General features: G+C 38.6%; 1 protein-coding gene across 3 annotated transcripts in view; it reads left to right on the top strand.

The window, feature by feature from the left end:
• Positions 1–19,330, top strand: part of LAMA4 (laminin subunit alpha 4) — a 150,206-nt gene that overhangs the window by 90,510 nt on the left and 40,366 nt on the right. For all 3 annotated transcript variants that reach the window (XM_033234339.1, XM_033234340.1, XM_033234338.1), the window contains exons 13-18: positions 142–258; positions 6,534–6,682; positions 9,682–9,823; positions 10,439–10,535; positions 14,117–14,233; positions 16,377–16,556. In XM_033234339.1, coding sequence (XP_033090230.1) covers positions 142–258; positions 6,534–6,682; positions 9,682–9,823; positions 10,439–10,535; positions 14,117–14,233; positions 16,377–16,556 — 802 coding nt within the window. The remainder of the gene's footprint in view (positions 1–141; positions 259–6,533; positions 6,683–9,681; positions 9,824–10,438; positions 10,536–14,116; positions 14,234–16,376; positions 16,557–19,330) is intronic.

The raw sequence follows: 19,330 nt of genomic DNA, 5'->3' as shown, positions 1-19,330 counted from the left end.
AGGCACACAGCAAGGATGGAGCTGGGATATGAACCCAGATTTGTCTGAATCCAAAGACAGCAAGTTGGTATTTAATGCTTTCCCTGACGCTTTCCCTAAAGACATATTCATTTCACTCTCCCTTACTCTTCATTCCTGCAGAAACAACAGGAAAGAGTGAGGGAACAAATGGAAGTGGTGAACAGGTCTCTGAGCACATCTGCGGACTCTCTGACAACACCTCGCCTAACTCTTTCAGAACTTGATGATATCATAAAGGTAAGGACGCACATGACTTGTTCAGGTTTGTATTTCCAGCAGGTTGCAACAGCAGCTCAGGGTCACAGAATCATAATAAATTCACATCTATCGAGTGAGCAGGCATTATAAAGATCAGATGACTGAATGTTTTAGTTTCTTGCACTGGACGACAGTCACTAGCCACATATGATTACTTAAATTTAAATTGCTTAAAATTAAATAAAATGAAAACTTTAGTTCTTCAGTCACTTTAGCCACATAGCTAGCAGCTACTATATTCAGTGGCACAAGCATGTGCAGAAACAGGCATTGCGCCACGGAATATAGTGGAACTTCTTGCAGAGAGTTCTACTGAAAGTGCTGCTCTCGATCCCTCCTACTCGCTTTTTACTCATAAAGTTGTGTTTAATAAATCTGGCTTTCAAAATCAATAAAAGCCACATTTTCCAATAAAGTAGAAAATTTCCAATAAAATTCAGTGAACTGAACTATCATGAAATGACTCTCAGTTCATTTTTATTACCTTTTGAATGATATCACTTTCAGGCCATTTGATTGTCATCTCATCCTTTGACTATTTCAACACTGAACTCTGTCTTTCTCTCCAGCCTGACTCCCATCACTCTCCTTGGTGACAGCAAAATCCATATGGATGAAGTCACCGACTCTCTGACCTCCAGCTCCTTGAACTTGTCCTCTCCAGCTAGCTTATCCTCCAGTCCACCTCTGTTACCCCACCTGTGGCCGTACCCAGATCTCGTCCTCAGTAACAGTACCTCTTCCCAAACCCTAGTTTCAAGCACCTCCCTCCCAGAGCACATCTCCTATCTCACTTACTTTAGAATGCCCACTCCAGTAATTCTCTGGCCACATGGAGACCTCCCTGACTTTCTTACCCTACGCCTCTCATGTGCTTTCTTCCCTCCTTAAGCAGCTCAAATTACCAACATAATCATTCTTTCAAAATACCCTTAACTACCATATCTGCCTGTTCGTCTGTTGTACCTACCTGAGATTACTGACTCATCCCCAGCACCATGGCCATACCAGAGCAGATGTATGCAACTGGTGGGAACCCACTTCCCCTGCTATCAGTTCTGCCTGGAGACTTGGCTTCCCGCTTTCTGAAAAATCAGAGACAAACAGAAAAGAACTCCCTTGATCTTTCCTCCCCAAATCCACCAGCCTGACTGCATTTGCACCCACACCTCTGCCTTCCCTCCGTTGTAAGCATTCCTTCTCCTGCCCGGCCCACCCTGTGCTCCGAACCCCATCCTTCCTCACCTTGAAAACAGGTTGCAGGGTGTCACCCCTCAAGTTATGCCCTCCTTCTTCTGGATCACCCAGTTTCTCATTCTTTACTTAATCATTACCATCAGCATACAAACATGCTGTACTATCTCCTATCTTTTAAATATCAAAAAGAAAAAAGCCCTGTAAAAAATATATATATTTTATAAAGCTTGCATCCCCTCCATCTTCTGCCCTGCCATTCTGCTCAGCTTCACACTAAAATGTCTCAACAGTGATTTATCATTGCTGTTTCTATCTCCCAGACTCCCACTGTCCCCTATACTTGGCCGTTTCTGAAGGGGGTTCCATCTCCTTCACTGAGACTATTCCTTTCCAGATCACCAGCGACCCACCTGTAGCCAAAACCAGGGTGGCCTGTCTCTCCCAGGCTTTCTCAGCCCTCCCTCCTCTAAACACCAGGTGGTGCCCTTGTCCTGGCTGCTGTGGTACCCGCGCACAGCTTCTCCCCTGGCTGGCGGTTTCTTCCCAGCCCCCTTTGCTAGCTTCGCCCCTGCACACCCTCTAAGTGGTCAATATTTTAGGCTCTGCAGGCCACGCACAACCACTGTCTCTTATATTTTTCTGGTTTTTGTTTGTTTTTATTTTTTTTTTACAACCGCTTAAATATGTAAGATATATTCTCAGCTCAGGGCTATATAAAAACAGGCTTTGGTTGGGTGCAGTGGCTCACGCCTCTAATCCCAGCAATCTGGGAGGCCAAGGTTGGGGACAGTGCTTGAACCCAGGAATTCAAGACCAGCCTGGGCAACATAGTGAGACCCCCATCTCTACAAAAAAAAAAATTTTTTTTTAATCAGCTAGGCATGGTGATGCATGCCTGCAGTCCCAGCTGCTCAGGAGGCTGAGATGGGAGGATGATCACCTGAGCCCGGGAAGTGGAGGCTGCAGTGAGCTATGATGGTGCTTCTGCACTCCAGCCTGGGTGACAAGGTGAAACCCTGTCTCAAAAAAAAAAAAAAAAAGATTTGAGCTGCACTTGACACTGGGCCATGTTGATCTCTGCTCTGGATAATGAATGACTCTGTGCTTGGTCCTAGCTATACTCTCTCCCTAGCTGATCTCATTGACTCTCTTGGCTTTAAAGAACAATTACACACCAATGATTACACAATTATACCTCCAGCTATGACACCCCACGGAGTTCCAAACTCCTATATCCGAGTGCTTACTTGACATTTTCAAGTCAGAACTCAGTATGATTGTAATAAAGTCACAATCTCATCTACCATATATTAATAATAGACATATCAAACTTGACATGCCTTAAATAAAACCCACTCCTTCCCCAGTCTTCCCCATCTCAATAAATGGCACAACCTAATTGCTCGGATCAAAGTCACTACTACTTCCTCCTTTCTCCTTATCTCTAAAATGAATCTTGATTTCTTTCTTTCTTTTTCTTTTTTTTTTTTTTTTGAGACGTGGCTTCATCCTTGTTGCCCAGTCTGGAGTGCAATGGAGTGATGAGGTTGCTCACTGCAACCTCTGCCTCTTAAGTTCAAGCAATTCTCCTGCCTCAGCTTCTCAAGTAGCTGGGATTACAGGCGTCCACCACCATGCCCAGCCAATTTTTTGTATTTTTAATAGAGATGGGTTTTCACTATGTTGGCCAGGCTAGTCTCGAACTCCTGACCTCAGATGATCCACCTGCCTTGGCCTCCCAGAGTGCTGGGATTACAGGTGTAAGCCACCACACCAGGCCTTGAATCTTGATTTCTGACCACTTTCCTTGTCTCTACTGCTGCTCTTTGGTCCAAGTTACCTCATCTGCAGTTTAAATTGCCACCAGAGCCTCCTAGCTGATCCAGTTGTCTCCACTCTTGTCCTTCAAGACATCCTCTCTATGCAGCAGCAGAACAATCTTTTAAAAACATAACCAACATTATTTCTACTGTATACACTCCCTAGTGGCACTTAAAGTAAGAAATAAGCTCATTTTGTCCTGGCACATGAGACCCTACATGACCCAGCTCAGACCCACTTCTCTGACCACATACCCAACTCTCTTCTCACTCACTGCACTCCAGCCCAACAAACTCCTATTTTTCAAACCTACCATACTTATTTCCTGCCTCGGGATCTCTGCACCTGCTGTCCTCAGATCTTCAAATGGCTGGTGTCCTCATGACCCTTCCATCCAAATGAACCCCTTACCCCACTCACTCCTCATCCCACCCCACCCGTCGCATGTTATTCAAAATGTCTTTTACTCCCTGAAATTAGCTTGTTTGCTTATTTGATCACTTGTTTATTATCTGTATCTCTCTCATAAACTGTAAATTCCTTGAAAGTGGAGACTGTGTTCAAAAGTATTCAACCTCCTAAAAGAGTGCCTGGTCCATAATGGGCACACAGGGAATATTTGTTGATTGAATGAATGAGTAAAAGTGGTATGTCCATGGTCTATTTTCCACTTATACAATTTAAAAACTTTTTTTTCAAAGTATTGTTCCCCAGATGACCAACCAAAATGGCTAGAGGTTTAATACTGCCTCCACAAAAGTAAATCTTTTGTACTATGAACCCTTTGTGCTACATTCTGGGATTACAAAAATAAGTTAAACTCAGTTCCTGCCTCCTAGGATTGTATGATATGATGAGTTAAATAATCACTTAAAATTATTACAATCATGTGACACATGAATGAATAATAAAAACACATGGCAACACTTAACTCATCCTGAGGAGGTTAGGGATGGCCTCAAAAAGGAAGTGATACTGAATTTGAAAGGAGTAGAGCTTTCCAGGTAGATTAGACAGAAAATAAAAGAAAATTATTCCAGAAAGGGAAAATATGTGCAAAGGTAAGAGACCAGAAAAAATTATGGAGCATTCAAACAACAACCAGTTGGTCAAGATTAGACCATGGGATATAGTGGGTTGGGGGTCATGAGAACTGATGAAATTGGTGAGAGAAGAGTGGTCAGTTGATTATGTCATGCTTAGAAATTGGACTCATTCCTGCAAAGCAACTGGCTGATTCTGACAAGGGATAGGTCAGATTTTCTTAACAGGAAGAGTACCTTTCCTGCAAGATGGTAGAGAATGGATTAGAATACTCAAAGACTGCGCTCAGGGAAGGAAGTGAGATCACTCGGGAGAGAAAAGGGCTGGGAGTCAAACGCCAACTTTCACGGTCTCTTTCCTGGTCAGGGAAAGAGGAGACCCAGGAGATAGCACAGTTACAGAAGCTAGGAAAAGAAGAGTTTTAAGCGAAAACAGTGACCAACACTGTAGCAAACCACAGATAGATCCAGTAAATAAGGATGGGAAAATGTCAAGTGGATCTGACAATTTGGGGCCAGGTGTTGGTGCTCTTGGCAAGAACCATTTCTGTAAAGTGCACTCTGTCAAAGCAAGAGAAAAAGCTAGAAGGGAGCCTAAAGTGAAAGAATAAGGTTTTTTGTTTGTTTGCTTGTTTGTTTGTTTTTTGATGGGAGATACTTGAGCATGTTTATAGCTGAGAAGAGTCTAGTAACTAGGAAGCAAGAATGATGATGGGGTTACCAAGACAATGGGACAGCACGCTTTATACAGAAAATGAACACTTTTCCTCTTAAAATTGGAGATAAATTTATGTGTAGGTGTAGCTATAAATACATCTATAGGGTTTGTGGGGAAGGGCTGGGGGCTGGTTGCAAGAAGTTGGGGAAATACCTGTTCATTGGTTTTGGAATCTCTGAGGGAGTTACCAATAAATAGAGCCCCTTTCCAGAACCTAAGTTCTAAACAGGTTGAAACATAAATAAAATAGTAAATACAGAGACCAAGGAGGTTGCCTTATTTCTGAAGCTGCTAAGCAGCAGGCATGGCTTTAGGTCTCTTAGCCAAGCAGGGTAGCTGACATTCAGTCCCAGTATTAGGCAGCTGTGCCTACCCAGACAGGCAACACTGTGAGGCTTAGATGGGGGTTCTGCCCAAAATAGCTTTCATATGGAGGAACACAGGAAAACTCAGGCTTTCTGCTGGCAGCTTGCTCCCAGGATGAAGAAGGGTGGAGTTGAGCAGAGCCTACAGAGTTATTCTTCCCAGATGTACCCATCAAATCAACCACTCCCCTCTCACAGGAGTGGAGTGAGGAAAAGGGCAGAGAGGTCTGGAGTTTCACTCACTGGGCTCCCTGCATATAGAGGAGACATCGGAAGTGTGGAAGAAGTGTCCCCCACCAACAGCTTATGGCCTCCAAAGAAAAAAGAACATAAAGTGATCTGTTTAGAATCAGATGGGGGTGGGTGAAGGAAGTGTTGGCTTAAGAATAATGACAATGTTTAGAATCGCTATTTGGGTGACTAGGAGAACAAATCTCTTTGCAGCATTGAGGGGCCAGCCAAGGCTGAAAGTCATGGGTTTGCAGGAATATCTGTCTACACAGTTTCATGATCTTTAAGCAAAATTGTAGGTCTGTGGTTGGGTTAAAAACCAAGAGAGCCTAGGTTACAAGGTGAGTTTCAGGAAGTAGTCGACCACCTGAATGGTAGCTGAAAGGTCAAATGAGAACTGAATGATGTCTATTAGTAACTTAGATATCATTAAGTTAACTTTTTTTTTGGTGGAGTAATGGAGTAGAAATCAGACAGGAATAGGTCAAAATGGGGAATATAAAGTGAGAGAAAAGAGAGTCAACATACATAAACAACTTCCATTTTTTGAAATACTTTGCTATGAAGAGAGGAGAAAAGTATTGTAGTAACATTAGGGACATGCGTGGATACTTGAAGGTTTTAGTTTAGTTTCATTTTTAGGTCTCAAATGGCAGAGATTTCTGGGTTGTGAATGCTAGGGAAGCAATCAATACAGAAGAAAGAGCTGGCGATGCAGGATAAATAGATATCTACTTAGAGTATTTTAGACTTATGTGGTCCTGCACTGAAATTTACTGACCTTCATAATAAGAAAGAATAGAGATTATCTTTTGGTGCCTAGGAAAAATGTTTTAAGTTCTTCTAAATTCAATTTATTTATTAAAATTTTTTCTTTAGAATGCATCAGGGATTTATGCAGAAATAGATGGAGCCAAAAATGAACTGCAAGTGAAACTATCTAACCTAAGTAACCTCAGCCATGATTTAGTCCAAGAAGCTATTGACCATGCACAGGAACTTCAACAAGAAGCTAATGAACTGAGCAGGTAATATCCTGGTTTCAGAAATGCAAATATCTATCATGGGGTGAATAAAATATTACTATTCAATTCCATATGCCAGAGCTACTGGGATACAGTTTTACCAGGTTGGTTAAGGTTGGATATGCTTATGTGTTGATACATTGGTTGGTTGGTTGGTTGGTCCATCTGTGAGTCCATCATTGTTCATTGCAATTGTTTGGGGAAGCTGGTCTTTTTTGTTTTAAAAAATCTGTCATATTAAAGGCCTGTGTTCCTGGAAGAGGAGGGTGTCTGTTCCACAATTACTGGTAGGATGACCAAAGACATTTTGGTTAGGGCCATAAATGCTGTATAAAACATTATCAAATAAATCAGATCCCTTTAGAAGGTCTAATTCTAACATCACCTATTTATTTCATAGACAGCATTATCTTTCCACACCCAAGTGTCTTAAGTAAAGCTGGTCGGGAATTGGCAATATAACTGACTTCTGATAAATACTCCACAGCGCCCAGCAGGAACTATTTGATTTTAACACCTGTTAAGAGAAAAATCAATTGGCAATTTTCCTCCCAGCACCTAGAAGAGAGTCACACACCTCTTGGACACTCAATTAATGTTAACTGAAAAGTACTGAAAGATCAGAATTGAATTCATGACCCTGAAATAATAGGTAAATAATGAGATCATTATAGAGAAAGACTAGAAAAAAAGGACCAGTAAAGGTCATGAATAAAATAAGAACCAAGATTAACTTCTGTTCAAACTATAAATCACCTTCTTATTCTTGATTGCCAAAATGTTCAAACACTCTTCCAAATCTCCTATGAAGAGAGAAAAAAAGAAAGAGACAGGTAATAGGAAATCTTGGTGTGTCAGTGGGTGAGACAGTGCTATATCCCGCTCGGTATCATAGCCCTAGAAAACAAGCTTTTGACAAAGGCAATAAAACGGAGCTTAGAAAAAACACTATTTTGATAATATACTATATTAGCAGAATGTTGTTTTTGAGATCCATCTTATGGCTCTCTTCAGTATTCTTTTGTCATTTTGTAGCTACATCCCATTCATTGGGATTCCAAAATATAACTTCTATGTGTAACGCCACTCTGCAACAAACAGTGTTCCAGCATGATTCTAAGACAGTTACTACATGCCTTACATGAAACGTGATCCAAAATATCAATCACTCTCAAGTCCTTTTGTATTTAGAATATTTCTGACTATATATTCATGAAAGTATTTCAACTTAGAGACGTCTTCACTCAAAATGTGAATATCCTTCCACATCTGTCTGGTGTACACAGTGATTTACGTGCTGTGCTCGAACAAAGATAAACAAAATTCATTGAGAAGCTTCCATTTCAATAGCACATGTTTAATTTGAATATTGAGGTAGTACTTGTTCTGTGCCTAGTAATAAAAGCAAAGTAATAAAGGCTTTGTTTCATGCTCTTTGGTATATCTTACCACTCTCGCCAGCAAACTTTTAAAATATTAATAAATATTTGTAACATTTTGTTTCTTTTGTCCCTTTTTTAAAAAAATGTTTTCTTGTCTGTCTTCCCCAGATTTTGCTCTCTGAGCCATTTTCTCAGAAGGGGTTGTGGGGAGGAACAGGTATTGAGTATTTAGATTAGACTCGCCTCTGTGGAGCAGAGCCCCATGACTTCTATAGGCCCTAGGCAGTTTTGCCTTGGTAGGTTCCTTTCTCCGTAAAAACATTAAAACCTTTATTTCATGTCTGCATTGGTATAAAGATTAATACCATTATTATTGTTATCCTCATTTTTTTCTTCTGATTAAAAAAATTAAAATGAAACCGCTGTGCCTAATGGATGAGTCAACCCTTCCATAGAGGAGGTGGAATGATGATAGACTTGGTTAACTGAGAGGAAAGTAGCCAAAGAAATATAGAGAAAGTCGCTCTGAGGAAGCACACAGGGACTGGAACTGGATGCAGGAGATTGAGGAACAATTACCGAGCTCGACAGGTCAGGCGGTTTGAAGACAGGAGTCAGTGTGGGATCTGCAATGTCATATACTGGGGTCACAGAGGACCTTCTGTAGGTTACTGACAAATGAGGTGACGATACTAATCATCGATGTTTGGGACTGAGGAAAAAAATAAGGAATTGGCGGATTTAAGACTGAATAAAATTAAGACAAAGGATTTAGATGAACTGTGAAAGTGGAGATTAGAGTTTATATTCCAGAGGCAGTAGAAGTATTTGTCAATAAAATAAATTATGTGGGTACACGTAGAGTTTTAAAATCCCAATTCAGGAAACAGTGTAGGTATAATAATAAACCCTGATGATTACCAGATGCCACGCATTTCCATATTTTATTCTTGTTATATCTCACATAATTAGCCCCTGTGTGCAAACGTGCAAGCACCCTGTGTGACGAGTACTCAATAAATATTGGATGAACCTTACACAGGCCAGAGAGGGGCAAAGGCAGAGACTATGGTGTGAAAGGGCAGGGGTGGGGGTGGGCTTAGGTGGGGCTGTGTGCTGAGGAAGGGCTGGGGCTGTCTTACTCCTGAGGCCCAGGATGCAACCAGGCCTCAGGAGTGAGACAAACCATGACAATATGTGCTTTGGTCAAGCTCTGCATACTCTCCTAGAGCCTCGGCTTCCTCTGCGGAAAGGAAATAACAATGCTGATTTGGATAAGCACTAGGTAGTCGGCATCATGGCTTCATTCCTCTGCCTGACCTCCATCACATAAACAAACTCCTGCTAGAAGAGGTGCAGAGGCTGTTTTTAAATCATCATTCCCTTTTCCTGCTGCTATTGCCAGACAGGCAGCCGTCATAGAACCAAAATGAGGTTCAGCAAAGACAGAGGACTGCAGAGGAGGTGTGACCCTCAAGAAAACCTTGCCACGCTAGGTGACTTTGAATAACAGGAAGGAAGCATTTGTGATCCTGGAAGTATTTAAAAAGCAAGCATTAAACATGGCCCCATTCCCCAAGAAGGTAAGAAGGAGAAATAATAATGTTTGTTTATTAACAGGAAGTTACACAGTTCAGATATGAACGGGCTGGTACAGAAAGCTTTGGATGCATCAAATGTCTATGAAAATATCGTTAATTATGTTAGTGAAGCCAATGAAACAGCAGAATTTGCTTTGAACACCACTGACCGAATTTATGATGTGAGTACTCCCTTAAAGTTCTTTATACCTTGCCTTTCCCACTGGCTTTTCTGTTTTCTGATGTCATCTCTTGAACTTCCAGTGTGAAATCCAAATGGCAGAAAGAGTGGAAAGGACAGGGGAACTAAGGAAAGACCATTTCATGAATGCCGTGAAGGTTTCAGTCTGCAGGTTCTTCAAGATGTGCTGTAATCCAGTCAGCAAATGCCAGTTCCTTTGACAGCTTGTTTTTTTAGCCAAAGTCCCCGAAAAAAAAATATGTATTTAAAATTGGTCTTGCTGATAGAAAAGATACTTTATGCATTCATTTAGATTTTTTCCAACTCAAAATTATTTACTGCATGGCTTCTACGTGGCAAGCACTTTGGTGGGGCCTCGGCCAGGGCTTTGTTCTAGCTTCACTGAATCTTTCCAAAAAAAACATTACCTTGAAAATGCCAAACACATTACTTTCCCATGGTCACAGATTTGACCTTAATTTTGAGCTGTGAAAATGAAGCTGAATGAATTTTGCTTGGTGTTCAGCAGATAAACTGTGTCATTTAAATCCTACAACTATGAATAGCTCATTTCTTCTGCTGTCATTTTTACTCTCTCCTCCCAATTCCTTTGTAGGCGGTGAGTGGGATTGATACTCAAATCATTTACCATAAAGATGAAAGTGAGAACCTCCTCAATCAAGCCAGAGAACTGCAAGCAAAGGCAGAGTCTAGTAAATATCTTCACTTTCCTATCTCCCTTCTAATGTATAGCTGCTTCCCTCCTTTCATACATGTATACAGAGATTTCCAAATCTAGGATTAAAGAATGATAATAACTAAATAGCATATCAATAGTTTCTGCTCAGAGTCAAGTTACAAAGAGCAAAGATTTGATACTTTAAATTGTGATTTAAAAAAAACAAAAAGCCACGTAGTAAACTACATGGAAACATATAGCTATCTCACATACTGTGGCTATGCCTGCTAATCAAATAAGCTGATTAATAGAAACTTACCATAAACACCAATTTTTAGGGGGAAATGTCATAAAATACACTTAACACTAAAACTATATTGCACAAAATTTCCTCTTTCTTGAACAATTCCGAAGGCCTTTTAAAATGTTTCCCATGAAGGAATGGGTCATCACTGTGAGTCAATTAGGATGACAGGGTACCACAAAGCCATCTGGTTATTTGCATTTGTTTTTGTTTTGTTTTGTTTTGTTTTTGTAGTTTGTGTTCTACATAGGTTACTGCATTTAGAACAGACCTAACAACCATGTGGTAAGAAGGATTTCCAAAGGCCAATGTTTGCATCTGCTAAAGTGCTCACATCCAAGGGTGAGGGAAGGAAGGAAAAATAAAAGCAAAATTGCATTAGATAATTTTGAATCTTGTGAGTTACTCTTAAAAACAATCGAACGGACTAAGCAATTCACTAAACATTATTCATCTCAGAGATGATGAACTAATTCCTAAGGACTTTTAAACATTGACTAATGAGGTTGGAAATTCATCATCTAGCTAACTTCTAACTACCACCTAAAAACAAAGGCCAAGTTTGAAACTATAAATCTCACCCAATTTTGTTAAAGTAATTAATCTCATTTAACCATGCATTTTCTTTCTCTTTTGCAAAGAGCCATTACATAGAGAAGATAAATGCACTTCGCTTTTCATACACAGATACTTAACTGTTTATTTCCCATAAAACAACTGTTATTTTATTTTTCTGGGCAAACAAAGGCAATAAAAAGTGCCATTGTTTCTCTAGTCTACTTATTATATGTCTAATTAATTTATTATATAAGTCTATCCTGAACATGCTCTAAGGAAAATAATTAGAATATCAGTAGTGAAGAATTAGAATATTAACAGTAAAATATTTCTAAATAAATGTTGCTATATCTATGTATTGCTTTTGTTTCTTGTGTTGTGAAGACAAGAATGTGTCAGTCTTCATGACACAGGGACTTAAATATTTTATTCTTTTTGATAACTTGTAATATATTCTCTCAGTCTTGTCATTATTGAGTTATTGAACTTCATAAAAGCAACTTTTCTATTTTAAATGTAACCATTAATCGATCCCTACCCACATCCCTTCAAAGTTCCATATTTTCTGTCTGATAAATCTCTCTGCATTAGCCTGTTTGAATATTTTACAGTCCTGTTCACCTATTTCATGATCTCGTCTGGCCAAATCCCTTCATGTATTTATTTGCAAAAGGAACAACAATAGGGACTTAGTACTGTGTGGCTTAGAACTTTACAGGGCTGTCTTCCCTTGATAATACACACATTTGTGATGTACATTCAGGTTTCCAAATTAAACCATAGTCATCTACTAAATTATGTTATAATTTTAGATTACCTTTTCTTCATTCCAAATTCCCTTCAATGATCAGTAATCTTTACTTCCCAACTTTCTCTTTCATTACATATACCAAATAGTTGATAATCAATATAATCTCAGGAAGCTGCTATTTAAATGAATCTTCTACTTAACTCATTTGCAAAATGAAAAATATTTATGCAAGTCAGTAAATTCCAAATAGAACACCCTTCTTATGAAACATTTCTTCTTATAAACATCAAGCCCAAAATAGATTTTCTTCCTCATCTTTTTATCAAGAGCTCCAAATATAGAGTTAAATATATTCTTTCGCAGTATATCAGGCAGGATTTTTTTTTTGTTTTTGCAGTCATGAGACCCAAAAATAAGAGCTAAAACATTGCTTGTATTATAATGTTTGGAAATTGAAATTAGAAAGAGGAAGGAGGCAGGGTGCAATGCAAATTCTCCACACTACCCAGAAAAAATACAAGAAGTGCTTGTATTTGGTTAACTGTATTTCATGACATCACCACCCCTTATACACATATTTGGGGGTGGGGGAAGATAACAATAAACCAATTTGAGTTTAATTTGATGTCCAATTTGAGTTTATTTTAGGATTTCAAGAATAGTTTAACATTTAAAACATCAATTGTAATTTGTCACATTAATAGGATATAGGATAAATTCATATGGTCATCTCACTACATGCAGAAAAATTATTTAACAAATTTGATACCCATTTTTTACTTTTAAAAAAGACTCTCAGCAAGCTAAGAATAGAAGGAAGCTTCCATAATCTGAAAAATAAAATAATATTCAGCAAATATATTAAAATGGAAATATTGAATGCTTTTCCACTAATATTAGAAACCGTACAAGGACATGCTGCATTACCAATTCAATATGTAAAAATCCAGTTTAATTGTATATACAACAAAGGGAAATTAACTTTTTAAAATAACAGTGTTTACAATGGCATCAAATACATAGGAATAAATCTGATAAAAGAGGCTAAGGTTGCTACACATAAAGATCTAAATAAATGAAGATCTAAATAAGAATTTATATATAAATGATAAATAAATACCATATTCATTGAGTAGAAGACTAAAATTTGTAAAAATGACAATTCTCCCAAATTCATCTACAGATTCAATTCAGTATTGATTAAAGTACCTGAACTGAATATTCTAGAATTTATATGGAAATGAGAGGGGAAAGCCAAGAATAGCCAAGATCATCTTGAAGAATAAAAACAAAGCTGGAAGACAAACTGCATTATCAAGATTTATTATAGTGCTATATGGAAATTAAGACAGATATAAAAGATTGCAATACCGTATCCTCTCTTTTGAATAATGTTTAAAAACAGACACAAACACGTGGAGATAGAATTCAAAATAGTGATTATCTTTGGGTCATCACAGGGGCTCTAGGGAGCTTAAAAGATGGTAATAAGTTTCTATTTTTCTTGACGTGGATGCTGGTTATGTTTTGTGTTCATTTTGTGAACATTTGTCAAGCTGTGCATTTTTAAAGGATGCCTTTTTCTAGATGTGTGCTATATAGCAATTAAAACTTTATTGAAACAAATAAGAAAAAAAGGATTATTTTTATAACCTGTCATCATCATATATATATAGACAGAGAGATTTTTTTCTTTTCAGCTCTTTACCAATTGTGCTGCTTGATGTTATAAGTCACGGCAGGGCTATATGTTTCAATCAAAGAAATTAACCATTATGGCATCCTAAGTCACTCACAAGCAGTATTACAAGTGTTCTGCAATTCTGCACCTCGAATTTTAAATGCTACTTTCCAGAATTGTTGATCTATGTTCAGAGTATTCAGAATGCTGCAAATACTGCAGATGACTGCATCGTACAAATGAGAAGTTTCCTTGTTGAAATGGAAACCTTTTCGAGGCATCTTGGCTCCACTAGTACTTCTTTCTGCTGCTTCTCCACAGGCAGTGATGAGGCAGTGGCTGACACTAGCAGGCGTGTGGGTGGAGCCCTAGCAAGGAAAAGTGCCCTTAAAACCAGACTCAGTGATGCCGTTAAGCAACTACAAGCAGCAGAGAGAGGTAAGCATCAGAAAGAATTGAAGTCTCATCTGTTGGTTCACTGGAGTGTAACGTAAACCTTCAAGGAAGGATTAGGTAATTCTTTATTTGTCAATGTTTTTATACATAAATGTTATTTTCTGATGACAGAATAACATGTTCATTACCAAAAAAAAGTTCTAGAAAATAAAAAGAAGAAAATAAATACAAATGCTGTAATCACACCACCTAGAGGTGATCTTTAGATTTGAGAGCCTTTTTTTCCAGCATTTCCTCTGTGTGTGTGTGTGTGTCTGTGTGTGTGCGCGTGTGCATGTGTGTGTCTTTTAATGGGATCATGCTGTTTATAGTGTTTGGTAGTGGCTTTTTTATGAACATCCTTCCTCATAACAATATGCCCTAATTTGGTTATTGGATTTCTTTGGCCCCAGCTGTAAACAGCTTCCCTCTGTTACATGTCAAAACATTCTTATCATATAAGCAACAGGCCCAAACAGAGACTAAATAGAGACCAGGGAGACCAGCAAGCCCAAACAGAGAAACAAAAGCACATGTTTTGCTTAATCTGGGACTGCAGTGGTATCTTAGATAGATGCGATTGGAAGCAGATGTGCCTTCCTTGGCACAGTGAAAGTTAAAACACTAGTGTAGCATACGCGTGTTTTACTAGAATGAGCAAATCCTAGCTACAGTGCTACAGTGCACCAAAGCTCTGGCCAGGTGAGTGGTCCTTCACGGAGAAGCCTCATCATCACCATCATCAGAGTGACTGTTTATTGATGCTTAGTGCGAGCTGGGCGCTGTCCTAAGTGTTCAACATACCTGTGTTAGTCCGTTCTCACACTATTATGAAGAAATACCCAACACTGGGTAATTTACAAGAAAAGAGGTTTAATTGACTAACAGTTTTGCATGGCTGGGGAGGCCTCAGAAAACCTACGATCATGGCAGAAAGCACCTCTTTACAGGGCGGCAGGAGAGAGAAAGATTGCTGAGCAAAGGGGAAATGCCAGACACTTATAAAACCACAGATCTCATGAGAACTCGCTATCACAAGAATAATATGGGGAAACTGCCCCCATGATTCAATTATCTCCCACCCGTCCCTCCCATAACACATAAGGATTATGGATGAGATTTGGGTGGGAACACAGCCAAACATATCAATACTTTATGTCATGGGGATAAGTACCACTATTGCCTTTAGGCTGATATGAACCCTGAGGTTCATCAAGGTTAGGAAACTTGCAACAAGCACAGCCAGTAAGAAGCAGATTCAGCATTCAAACCAGCATTTATCAGAATCCAGAATATGTGAGGCTAAATGAAATATATCCTCACTTTAATAAATTATTTATTATTTATATATTATTAAATTAAGTATTATTTTTATAACAAAAATAATCAGAATTCACTTAGGTGATGGTATAACTTCAAATTTATAATTGTTTTACAGTTATAATTATGTTACAGTTGGGGCCAAAGAAATCCAATAACCAAATTAGGGCATATAACCAATCCAATAACCAAATTAGGGCATAACTTCAAATGTATAAAATTTGAAGTTATAAAATCACCTAAGTGAACTATAATATTACAAAAATAATAAATTATTTTTATAGAAATATTAGAAAATTCTGATAAAAAAAGAAGAAAATCACCTATAATCCCATCCCCTAGATAAAATATTTTGTTGTAAATTTACATTATGGTTATTTTACAGATGTAATTTTTAACAAAATGAGAATTCACTAACAAAACTCTTTGAAATTTGCTTTTTTTTCTGTTAAAAACACCTTTCTTTATTAATTAATTTTTATAGCATCATTTTTATGGCAAAAGTGTTCCACAAGCCTACTTTTTCAGAAAAGAAAGTGATATTTGCAATTAATTTCAGACACAAACCTTTTATGAGTTAAAATCTCATATGCATTTTCTATGGCTTTCTCACCAGGTTACAGAAAATACAATTAATCTTCTTTTTAAATTTATCTCTTAATTTGGAAATGTTTTCAGTGAGCCACATGGTTATCTAAAAATCTTACTTTTGCTTAAGAGCCCAAAATGTGAGATCTATTTCATTGAAGGGTTAAAGGGGTGTTAGTGTTCCCCAGCAAATGTCCGGCTTCTCTGCAAAGTGAATGACCCTATGCTCTGTGTAAAGGGGATGCCCAGCAGCGCCTGGGGCAGTCCAGGCTGATCACCGAGGAAGCCAACAGGACGACGATGGAGGTGCAGCAGGCCACCGCCCCCATGGCCAACAATCTAACCAACTGGTCACAGAATCTTCAACATTTTGACTCTTCTGCTTACAACACTGCAGTGGACTCTGCTAGGGATGCAGGTATCACTTAGAAATTTCACAATTTGAATCTAATTAAGGAATTGGCCATTAAACTCTATACATCTTTTGTCAAAAAACGGTTTTCTTCATTTGGGTTTTAGATTTGAAAATTATAGAAGTTAGCTTAGAAAAAGAAAAGGTTTTGCTCTGTTCATCTATCTATCTATCTATACCCGTCTGAATACATATGAGAAACATATATATATTTTGCATGAACACTAGATAGATTGGTAAAGAGTCATAATTTTTTCTATGTGAAATAATGGTAGCAATTGTGTCAATGTAAGATTTATCCTTTAGGGAACAAGGTTAATCAAATGTTGGGTAAATAATCCTAACACAATACTGTTTAGCTTTTAGGAAAAAAATTACTAAATGGCATTGCTTTTACTAGGCAACATTGCTTTTTCTTTATCTGAGTAAAACAGGTTATTACCAACAAGTACTAAGCATGACCAAACATAACTCCAGCTTTCTATTAAGAATAGCATGTTGGGCCGGGCGCGGTGGCTCAAGCCTGTAATCCCAGCACTTTGGGAGGCCGAGACGGGCGGATCACGAGGTCAAGAGATCGAGACTATCCTGGCTAACACGGTGAAACCCGTCTCTACTAAAAAAAAAAAAAAAAAAAAAAAAAAAATAAAGAATAGCATGTTGGCCAACTTGAATATACAGTTCTATAGAAATGAAAATGAAATATTTTCATGTCCACCTAATTTATTTTGTAGATATTAGAACCTTGCAGTACTTGAGAAACGTTCCTTTTTCCATTCTCACATTTTTATCCAATCCCTCTTAAATAACAATGTCTGTCAATATCATGACTAGAACTTTTTGTTCTCCAATATGGTTTTGCATACAATATTACCTTCATTTGCATCTGAATTAAGAGAGGTCATAAATCCATATATGACCCGCCACTACAAATTTTATTCCAATTTACAAATACTGATTCCCATAACAGTAAAATAGCTCTTTTATAATGATCTTTTAAGTAGATGTTCATTTCTTCCATGTAACCACTCATGGAAGTGCTTTTAAAATTTTGTCTTTAAAAGATTTGCCTACATGAAATTCAACTATTGCATTTATAATGATATTGCCTTGGGAATATGTACCAAATCTGTGTTACATTCTTTTTTCCATTTTTTACCAGTTTTATCAAGTGATTCCAATAAGCATCCAGAACTTTCAAAAAATTGAAATTGTTTACTGTGCTTTTCTCAAATAGCATTTTGTGGTTCAAAACAGAGTAAATGAAAGAGGATACCATAATGTAAGAAACTTTATAAATACTCTAATATAAGGTGGCCCCCTTTTGCTGAGATAATTGATTGTAGGGAGCAGGGGGACTCTGTCTTATATACATTTCCATAATCAACATCTAACATGATTCATTAAGTATATTATGTCTAGTTTTTAAAGACTAGTATACTATAAAATAAATGTTGTTGCCAGTGATCCAAACACTAAATATTTACCTCTGTATTAATCAATATAATAAATTAATAGTTGCTATTATTTTACTTAATTCTATTCCTTGTACTGGAGAAACACCGTGTGTCCTAAGCACAGAGAAGGGGTGTTCCCTTGGTCTGCACTGACATAGTCTCCTGAATCTGAGTTTAGTTCTTCTCTAGGAAGAGGCTTGCTCTTGCCCAGCTACTAATGCTTAATGACCATGGCCCTGCCCTTAGGTAAGAGAATACCTCAGAAGTATTTGTCTCTGAGCCAATGGTTCTCAAATACTAGTGTGCATTAGAATCACCTGGAGGGCTTGTTAAACACAGGCTGCTGGATCCCACTCCTGGAACTGCTGATTCAGTGGGCTTGGGACGGGGCCAAGAATTTGCATTTCTGACAAGTTCCTGGTGATGCTGATGCTGCTTGTCTGGGAACCACACTTTAAGAACCACTGTTCAGTCAATGAAACTCTGGAAAAAGTTATGCCATTCTCTTTGTTTTGAGTTTCTCTTCTCATCAAGCTGTATCCTTATGACTGGTGTTTTTTTGTTTTTTTTTTTTTTTTTTTTTTGAGACAGAGTCTCGCTCTGTCGCCCAGGCTGGAGTACAGTGGTGTGATCTCGGCTCACTACAACCTCTGCCTCTTGGGTTCAAGCGATTCTCCTGCCTCAGCCTCCCGAGTAGCTGGGATTACAGGCGCACACCACCACACCTGGCTAATTTTTATATTTTTAGTAGAGACGGGGTTTTGCCATGTTGGCCAGGCTGGTCTCAACCTCCGGACCTCAGGTGATCCACCAGCCTTGGCCTCCCAAAGTTCTGGGATTACAGGAGTGAGCCACCACGCCCAGCTGACTCACGCTCTTTTCTATGTTTAAGTTATGCATTCAAAAAGAAGGACATAAGCAGTAGTCAGTGTCAGCCTTATGGGGCACAGCTGCACTAGACTGAGTCAAGGGGAGTGTTGTCTCCCGCTCCGGCCACTTCCTCTTTTGCTGTTTCCCTCAACCCCCAACACCCAGAGGTGGTTTTGTTCTCCAGCAAGATGTCCAAGAGTAAAAAGAAATAAAAGGTCACTATGATCTGCTTGTAGCATCACCCTTGTCTGCACCCACAGACCATGGCCGCCTACCCCTACCTTGGCACAATTGCCACTTTTCTGGGTGCTACCTGTTTCCTCCATTTAGTGCTATCTTCTGGGACAGTAGCAGCAGCATGATGTGTGCATGGACATTCTGGAAAACAATCTTCCCACCTTTTTTCCCAGTATTCCTCTTTACCTGTTATATCAGTTATATTAGAAATGCAAG

Source organism: Trachypithecus francoisi, unplaced genomic scaffold, assembly GCF_009764315.1.
Source record: "Trachypithecus francoisi isolate TF-2019V2 unplaced genomic scaffold, Tfra_2.0 Lachesis_group15, whole genome shotgun sequence".
NCBI lineage: Eukaryota > Metazoa > Chordata > Mammalia > Primates > Cercopithecidae > Trachypithecus > Trachypithecus francoisi.
The sequence above is the reverse complement of the archived record's forward strand: the minus strand, read 5'-3'. Positions and strand labels throughout refer to the sequence as shown.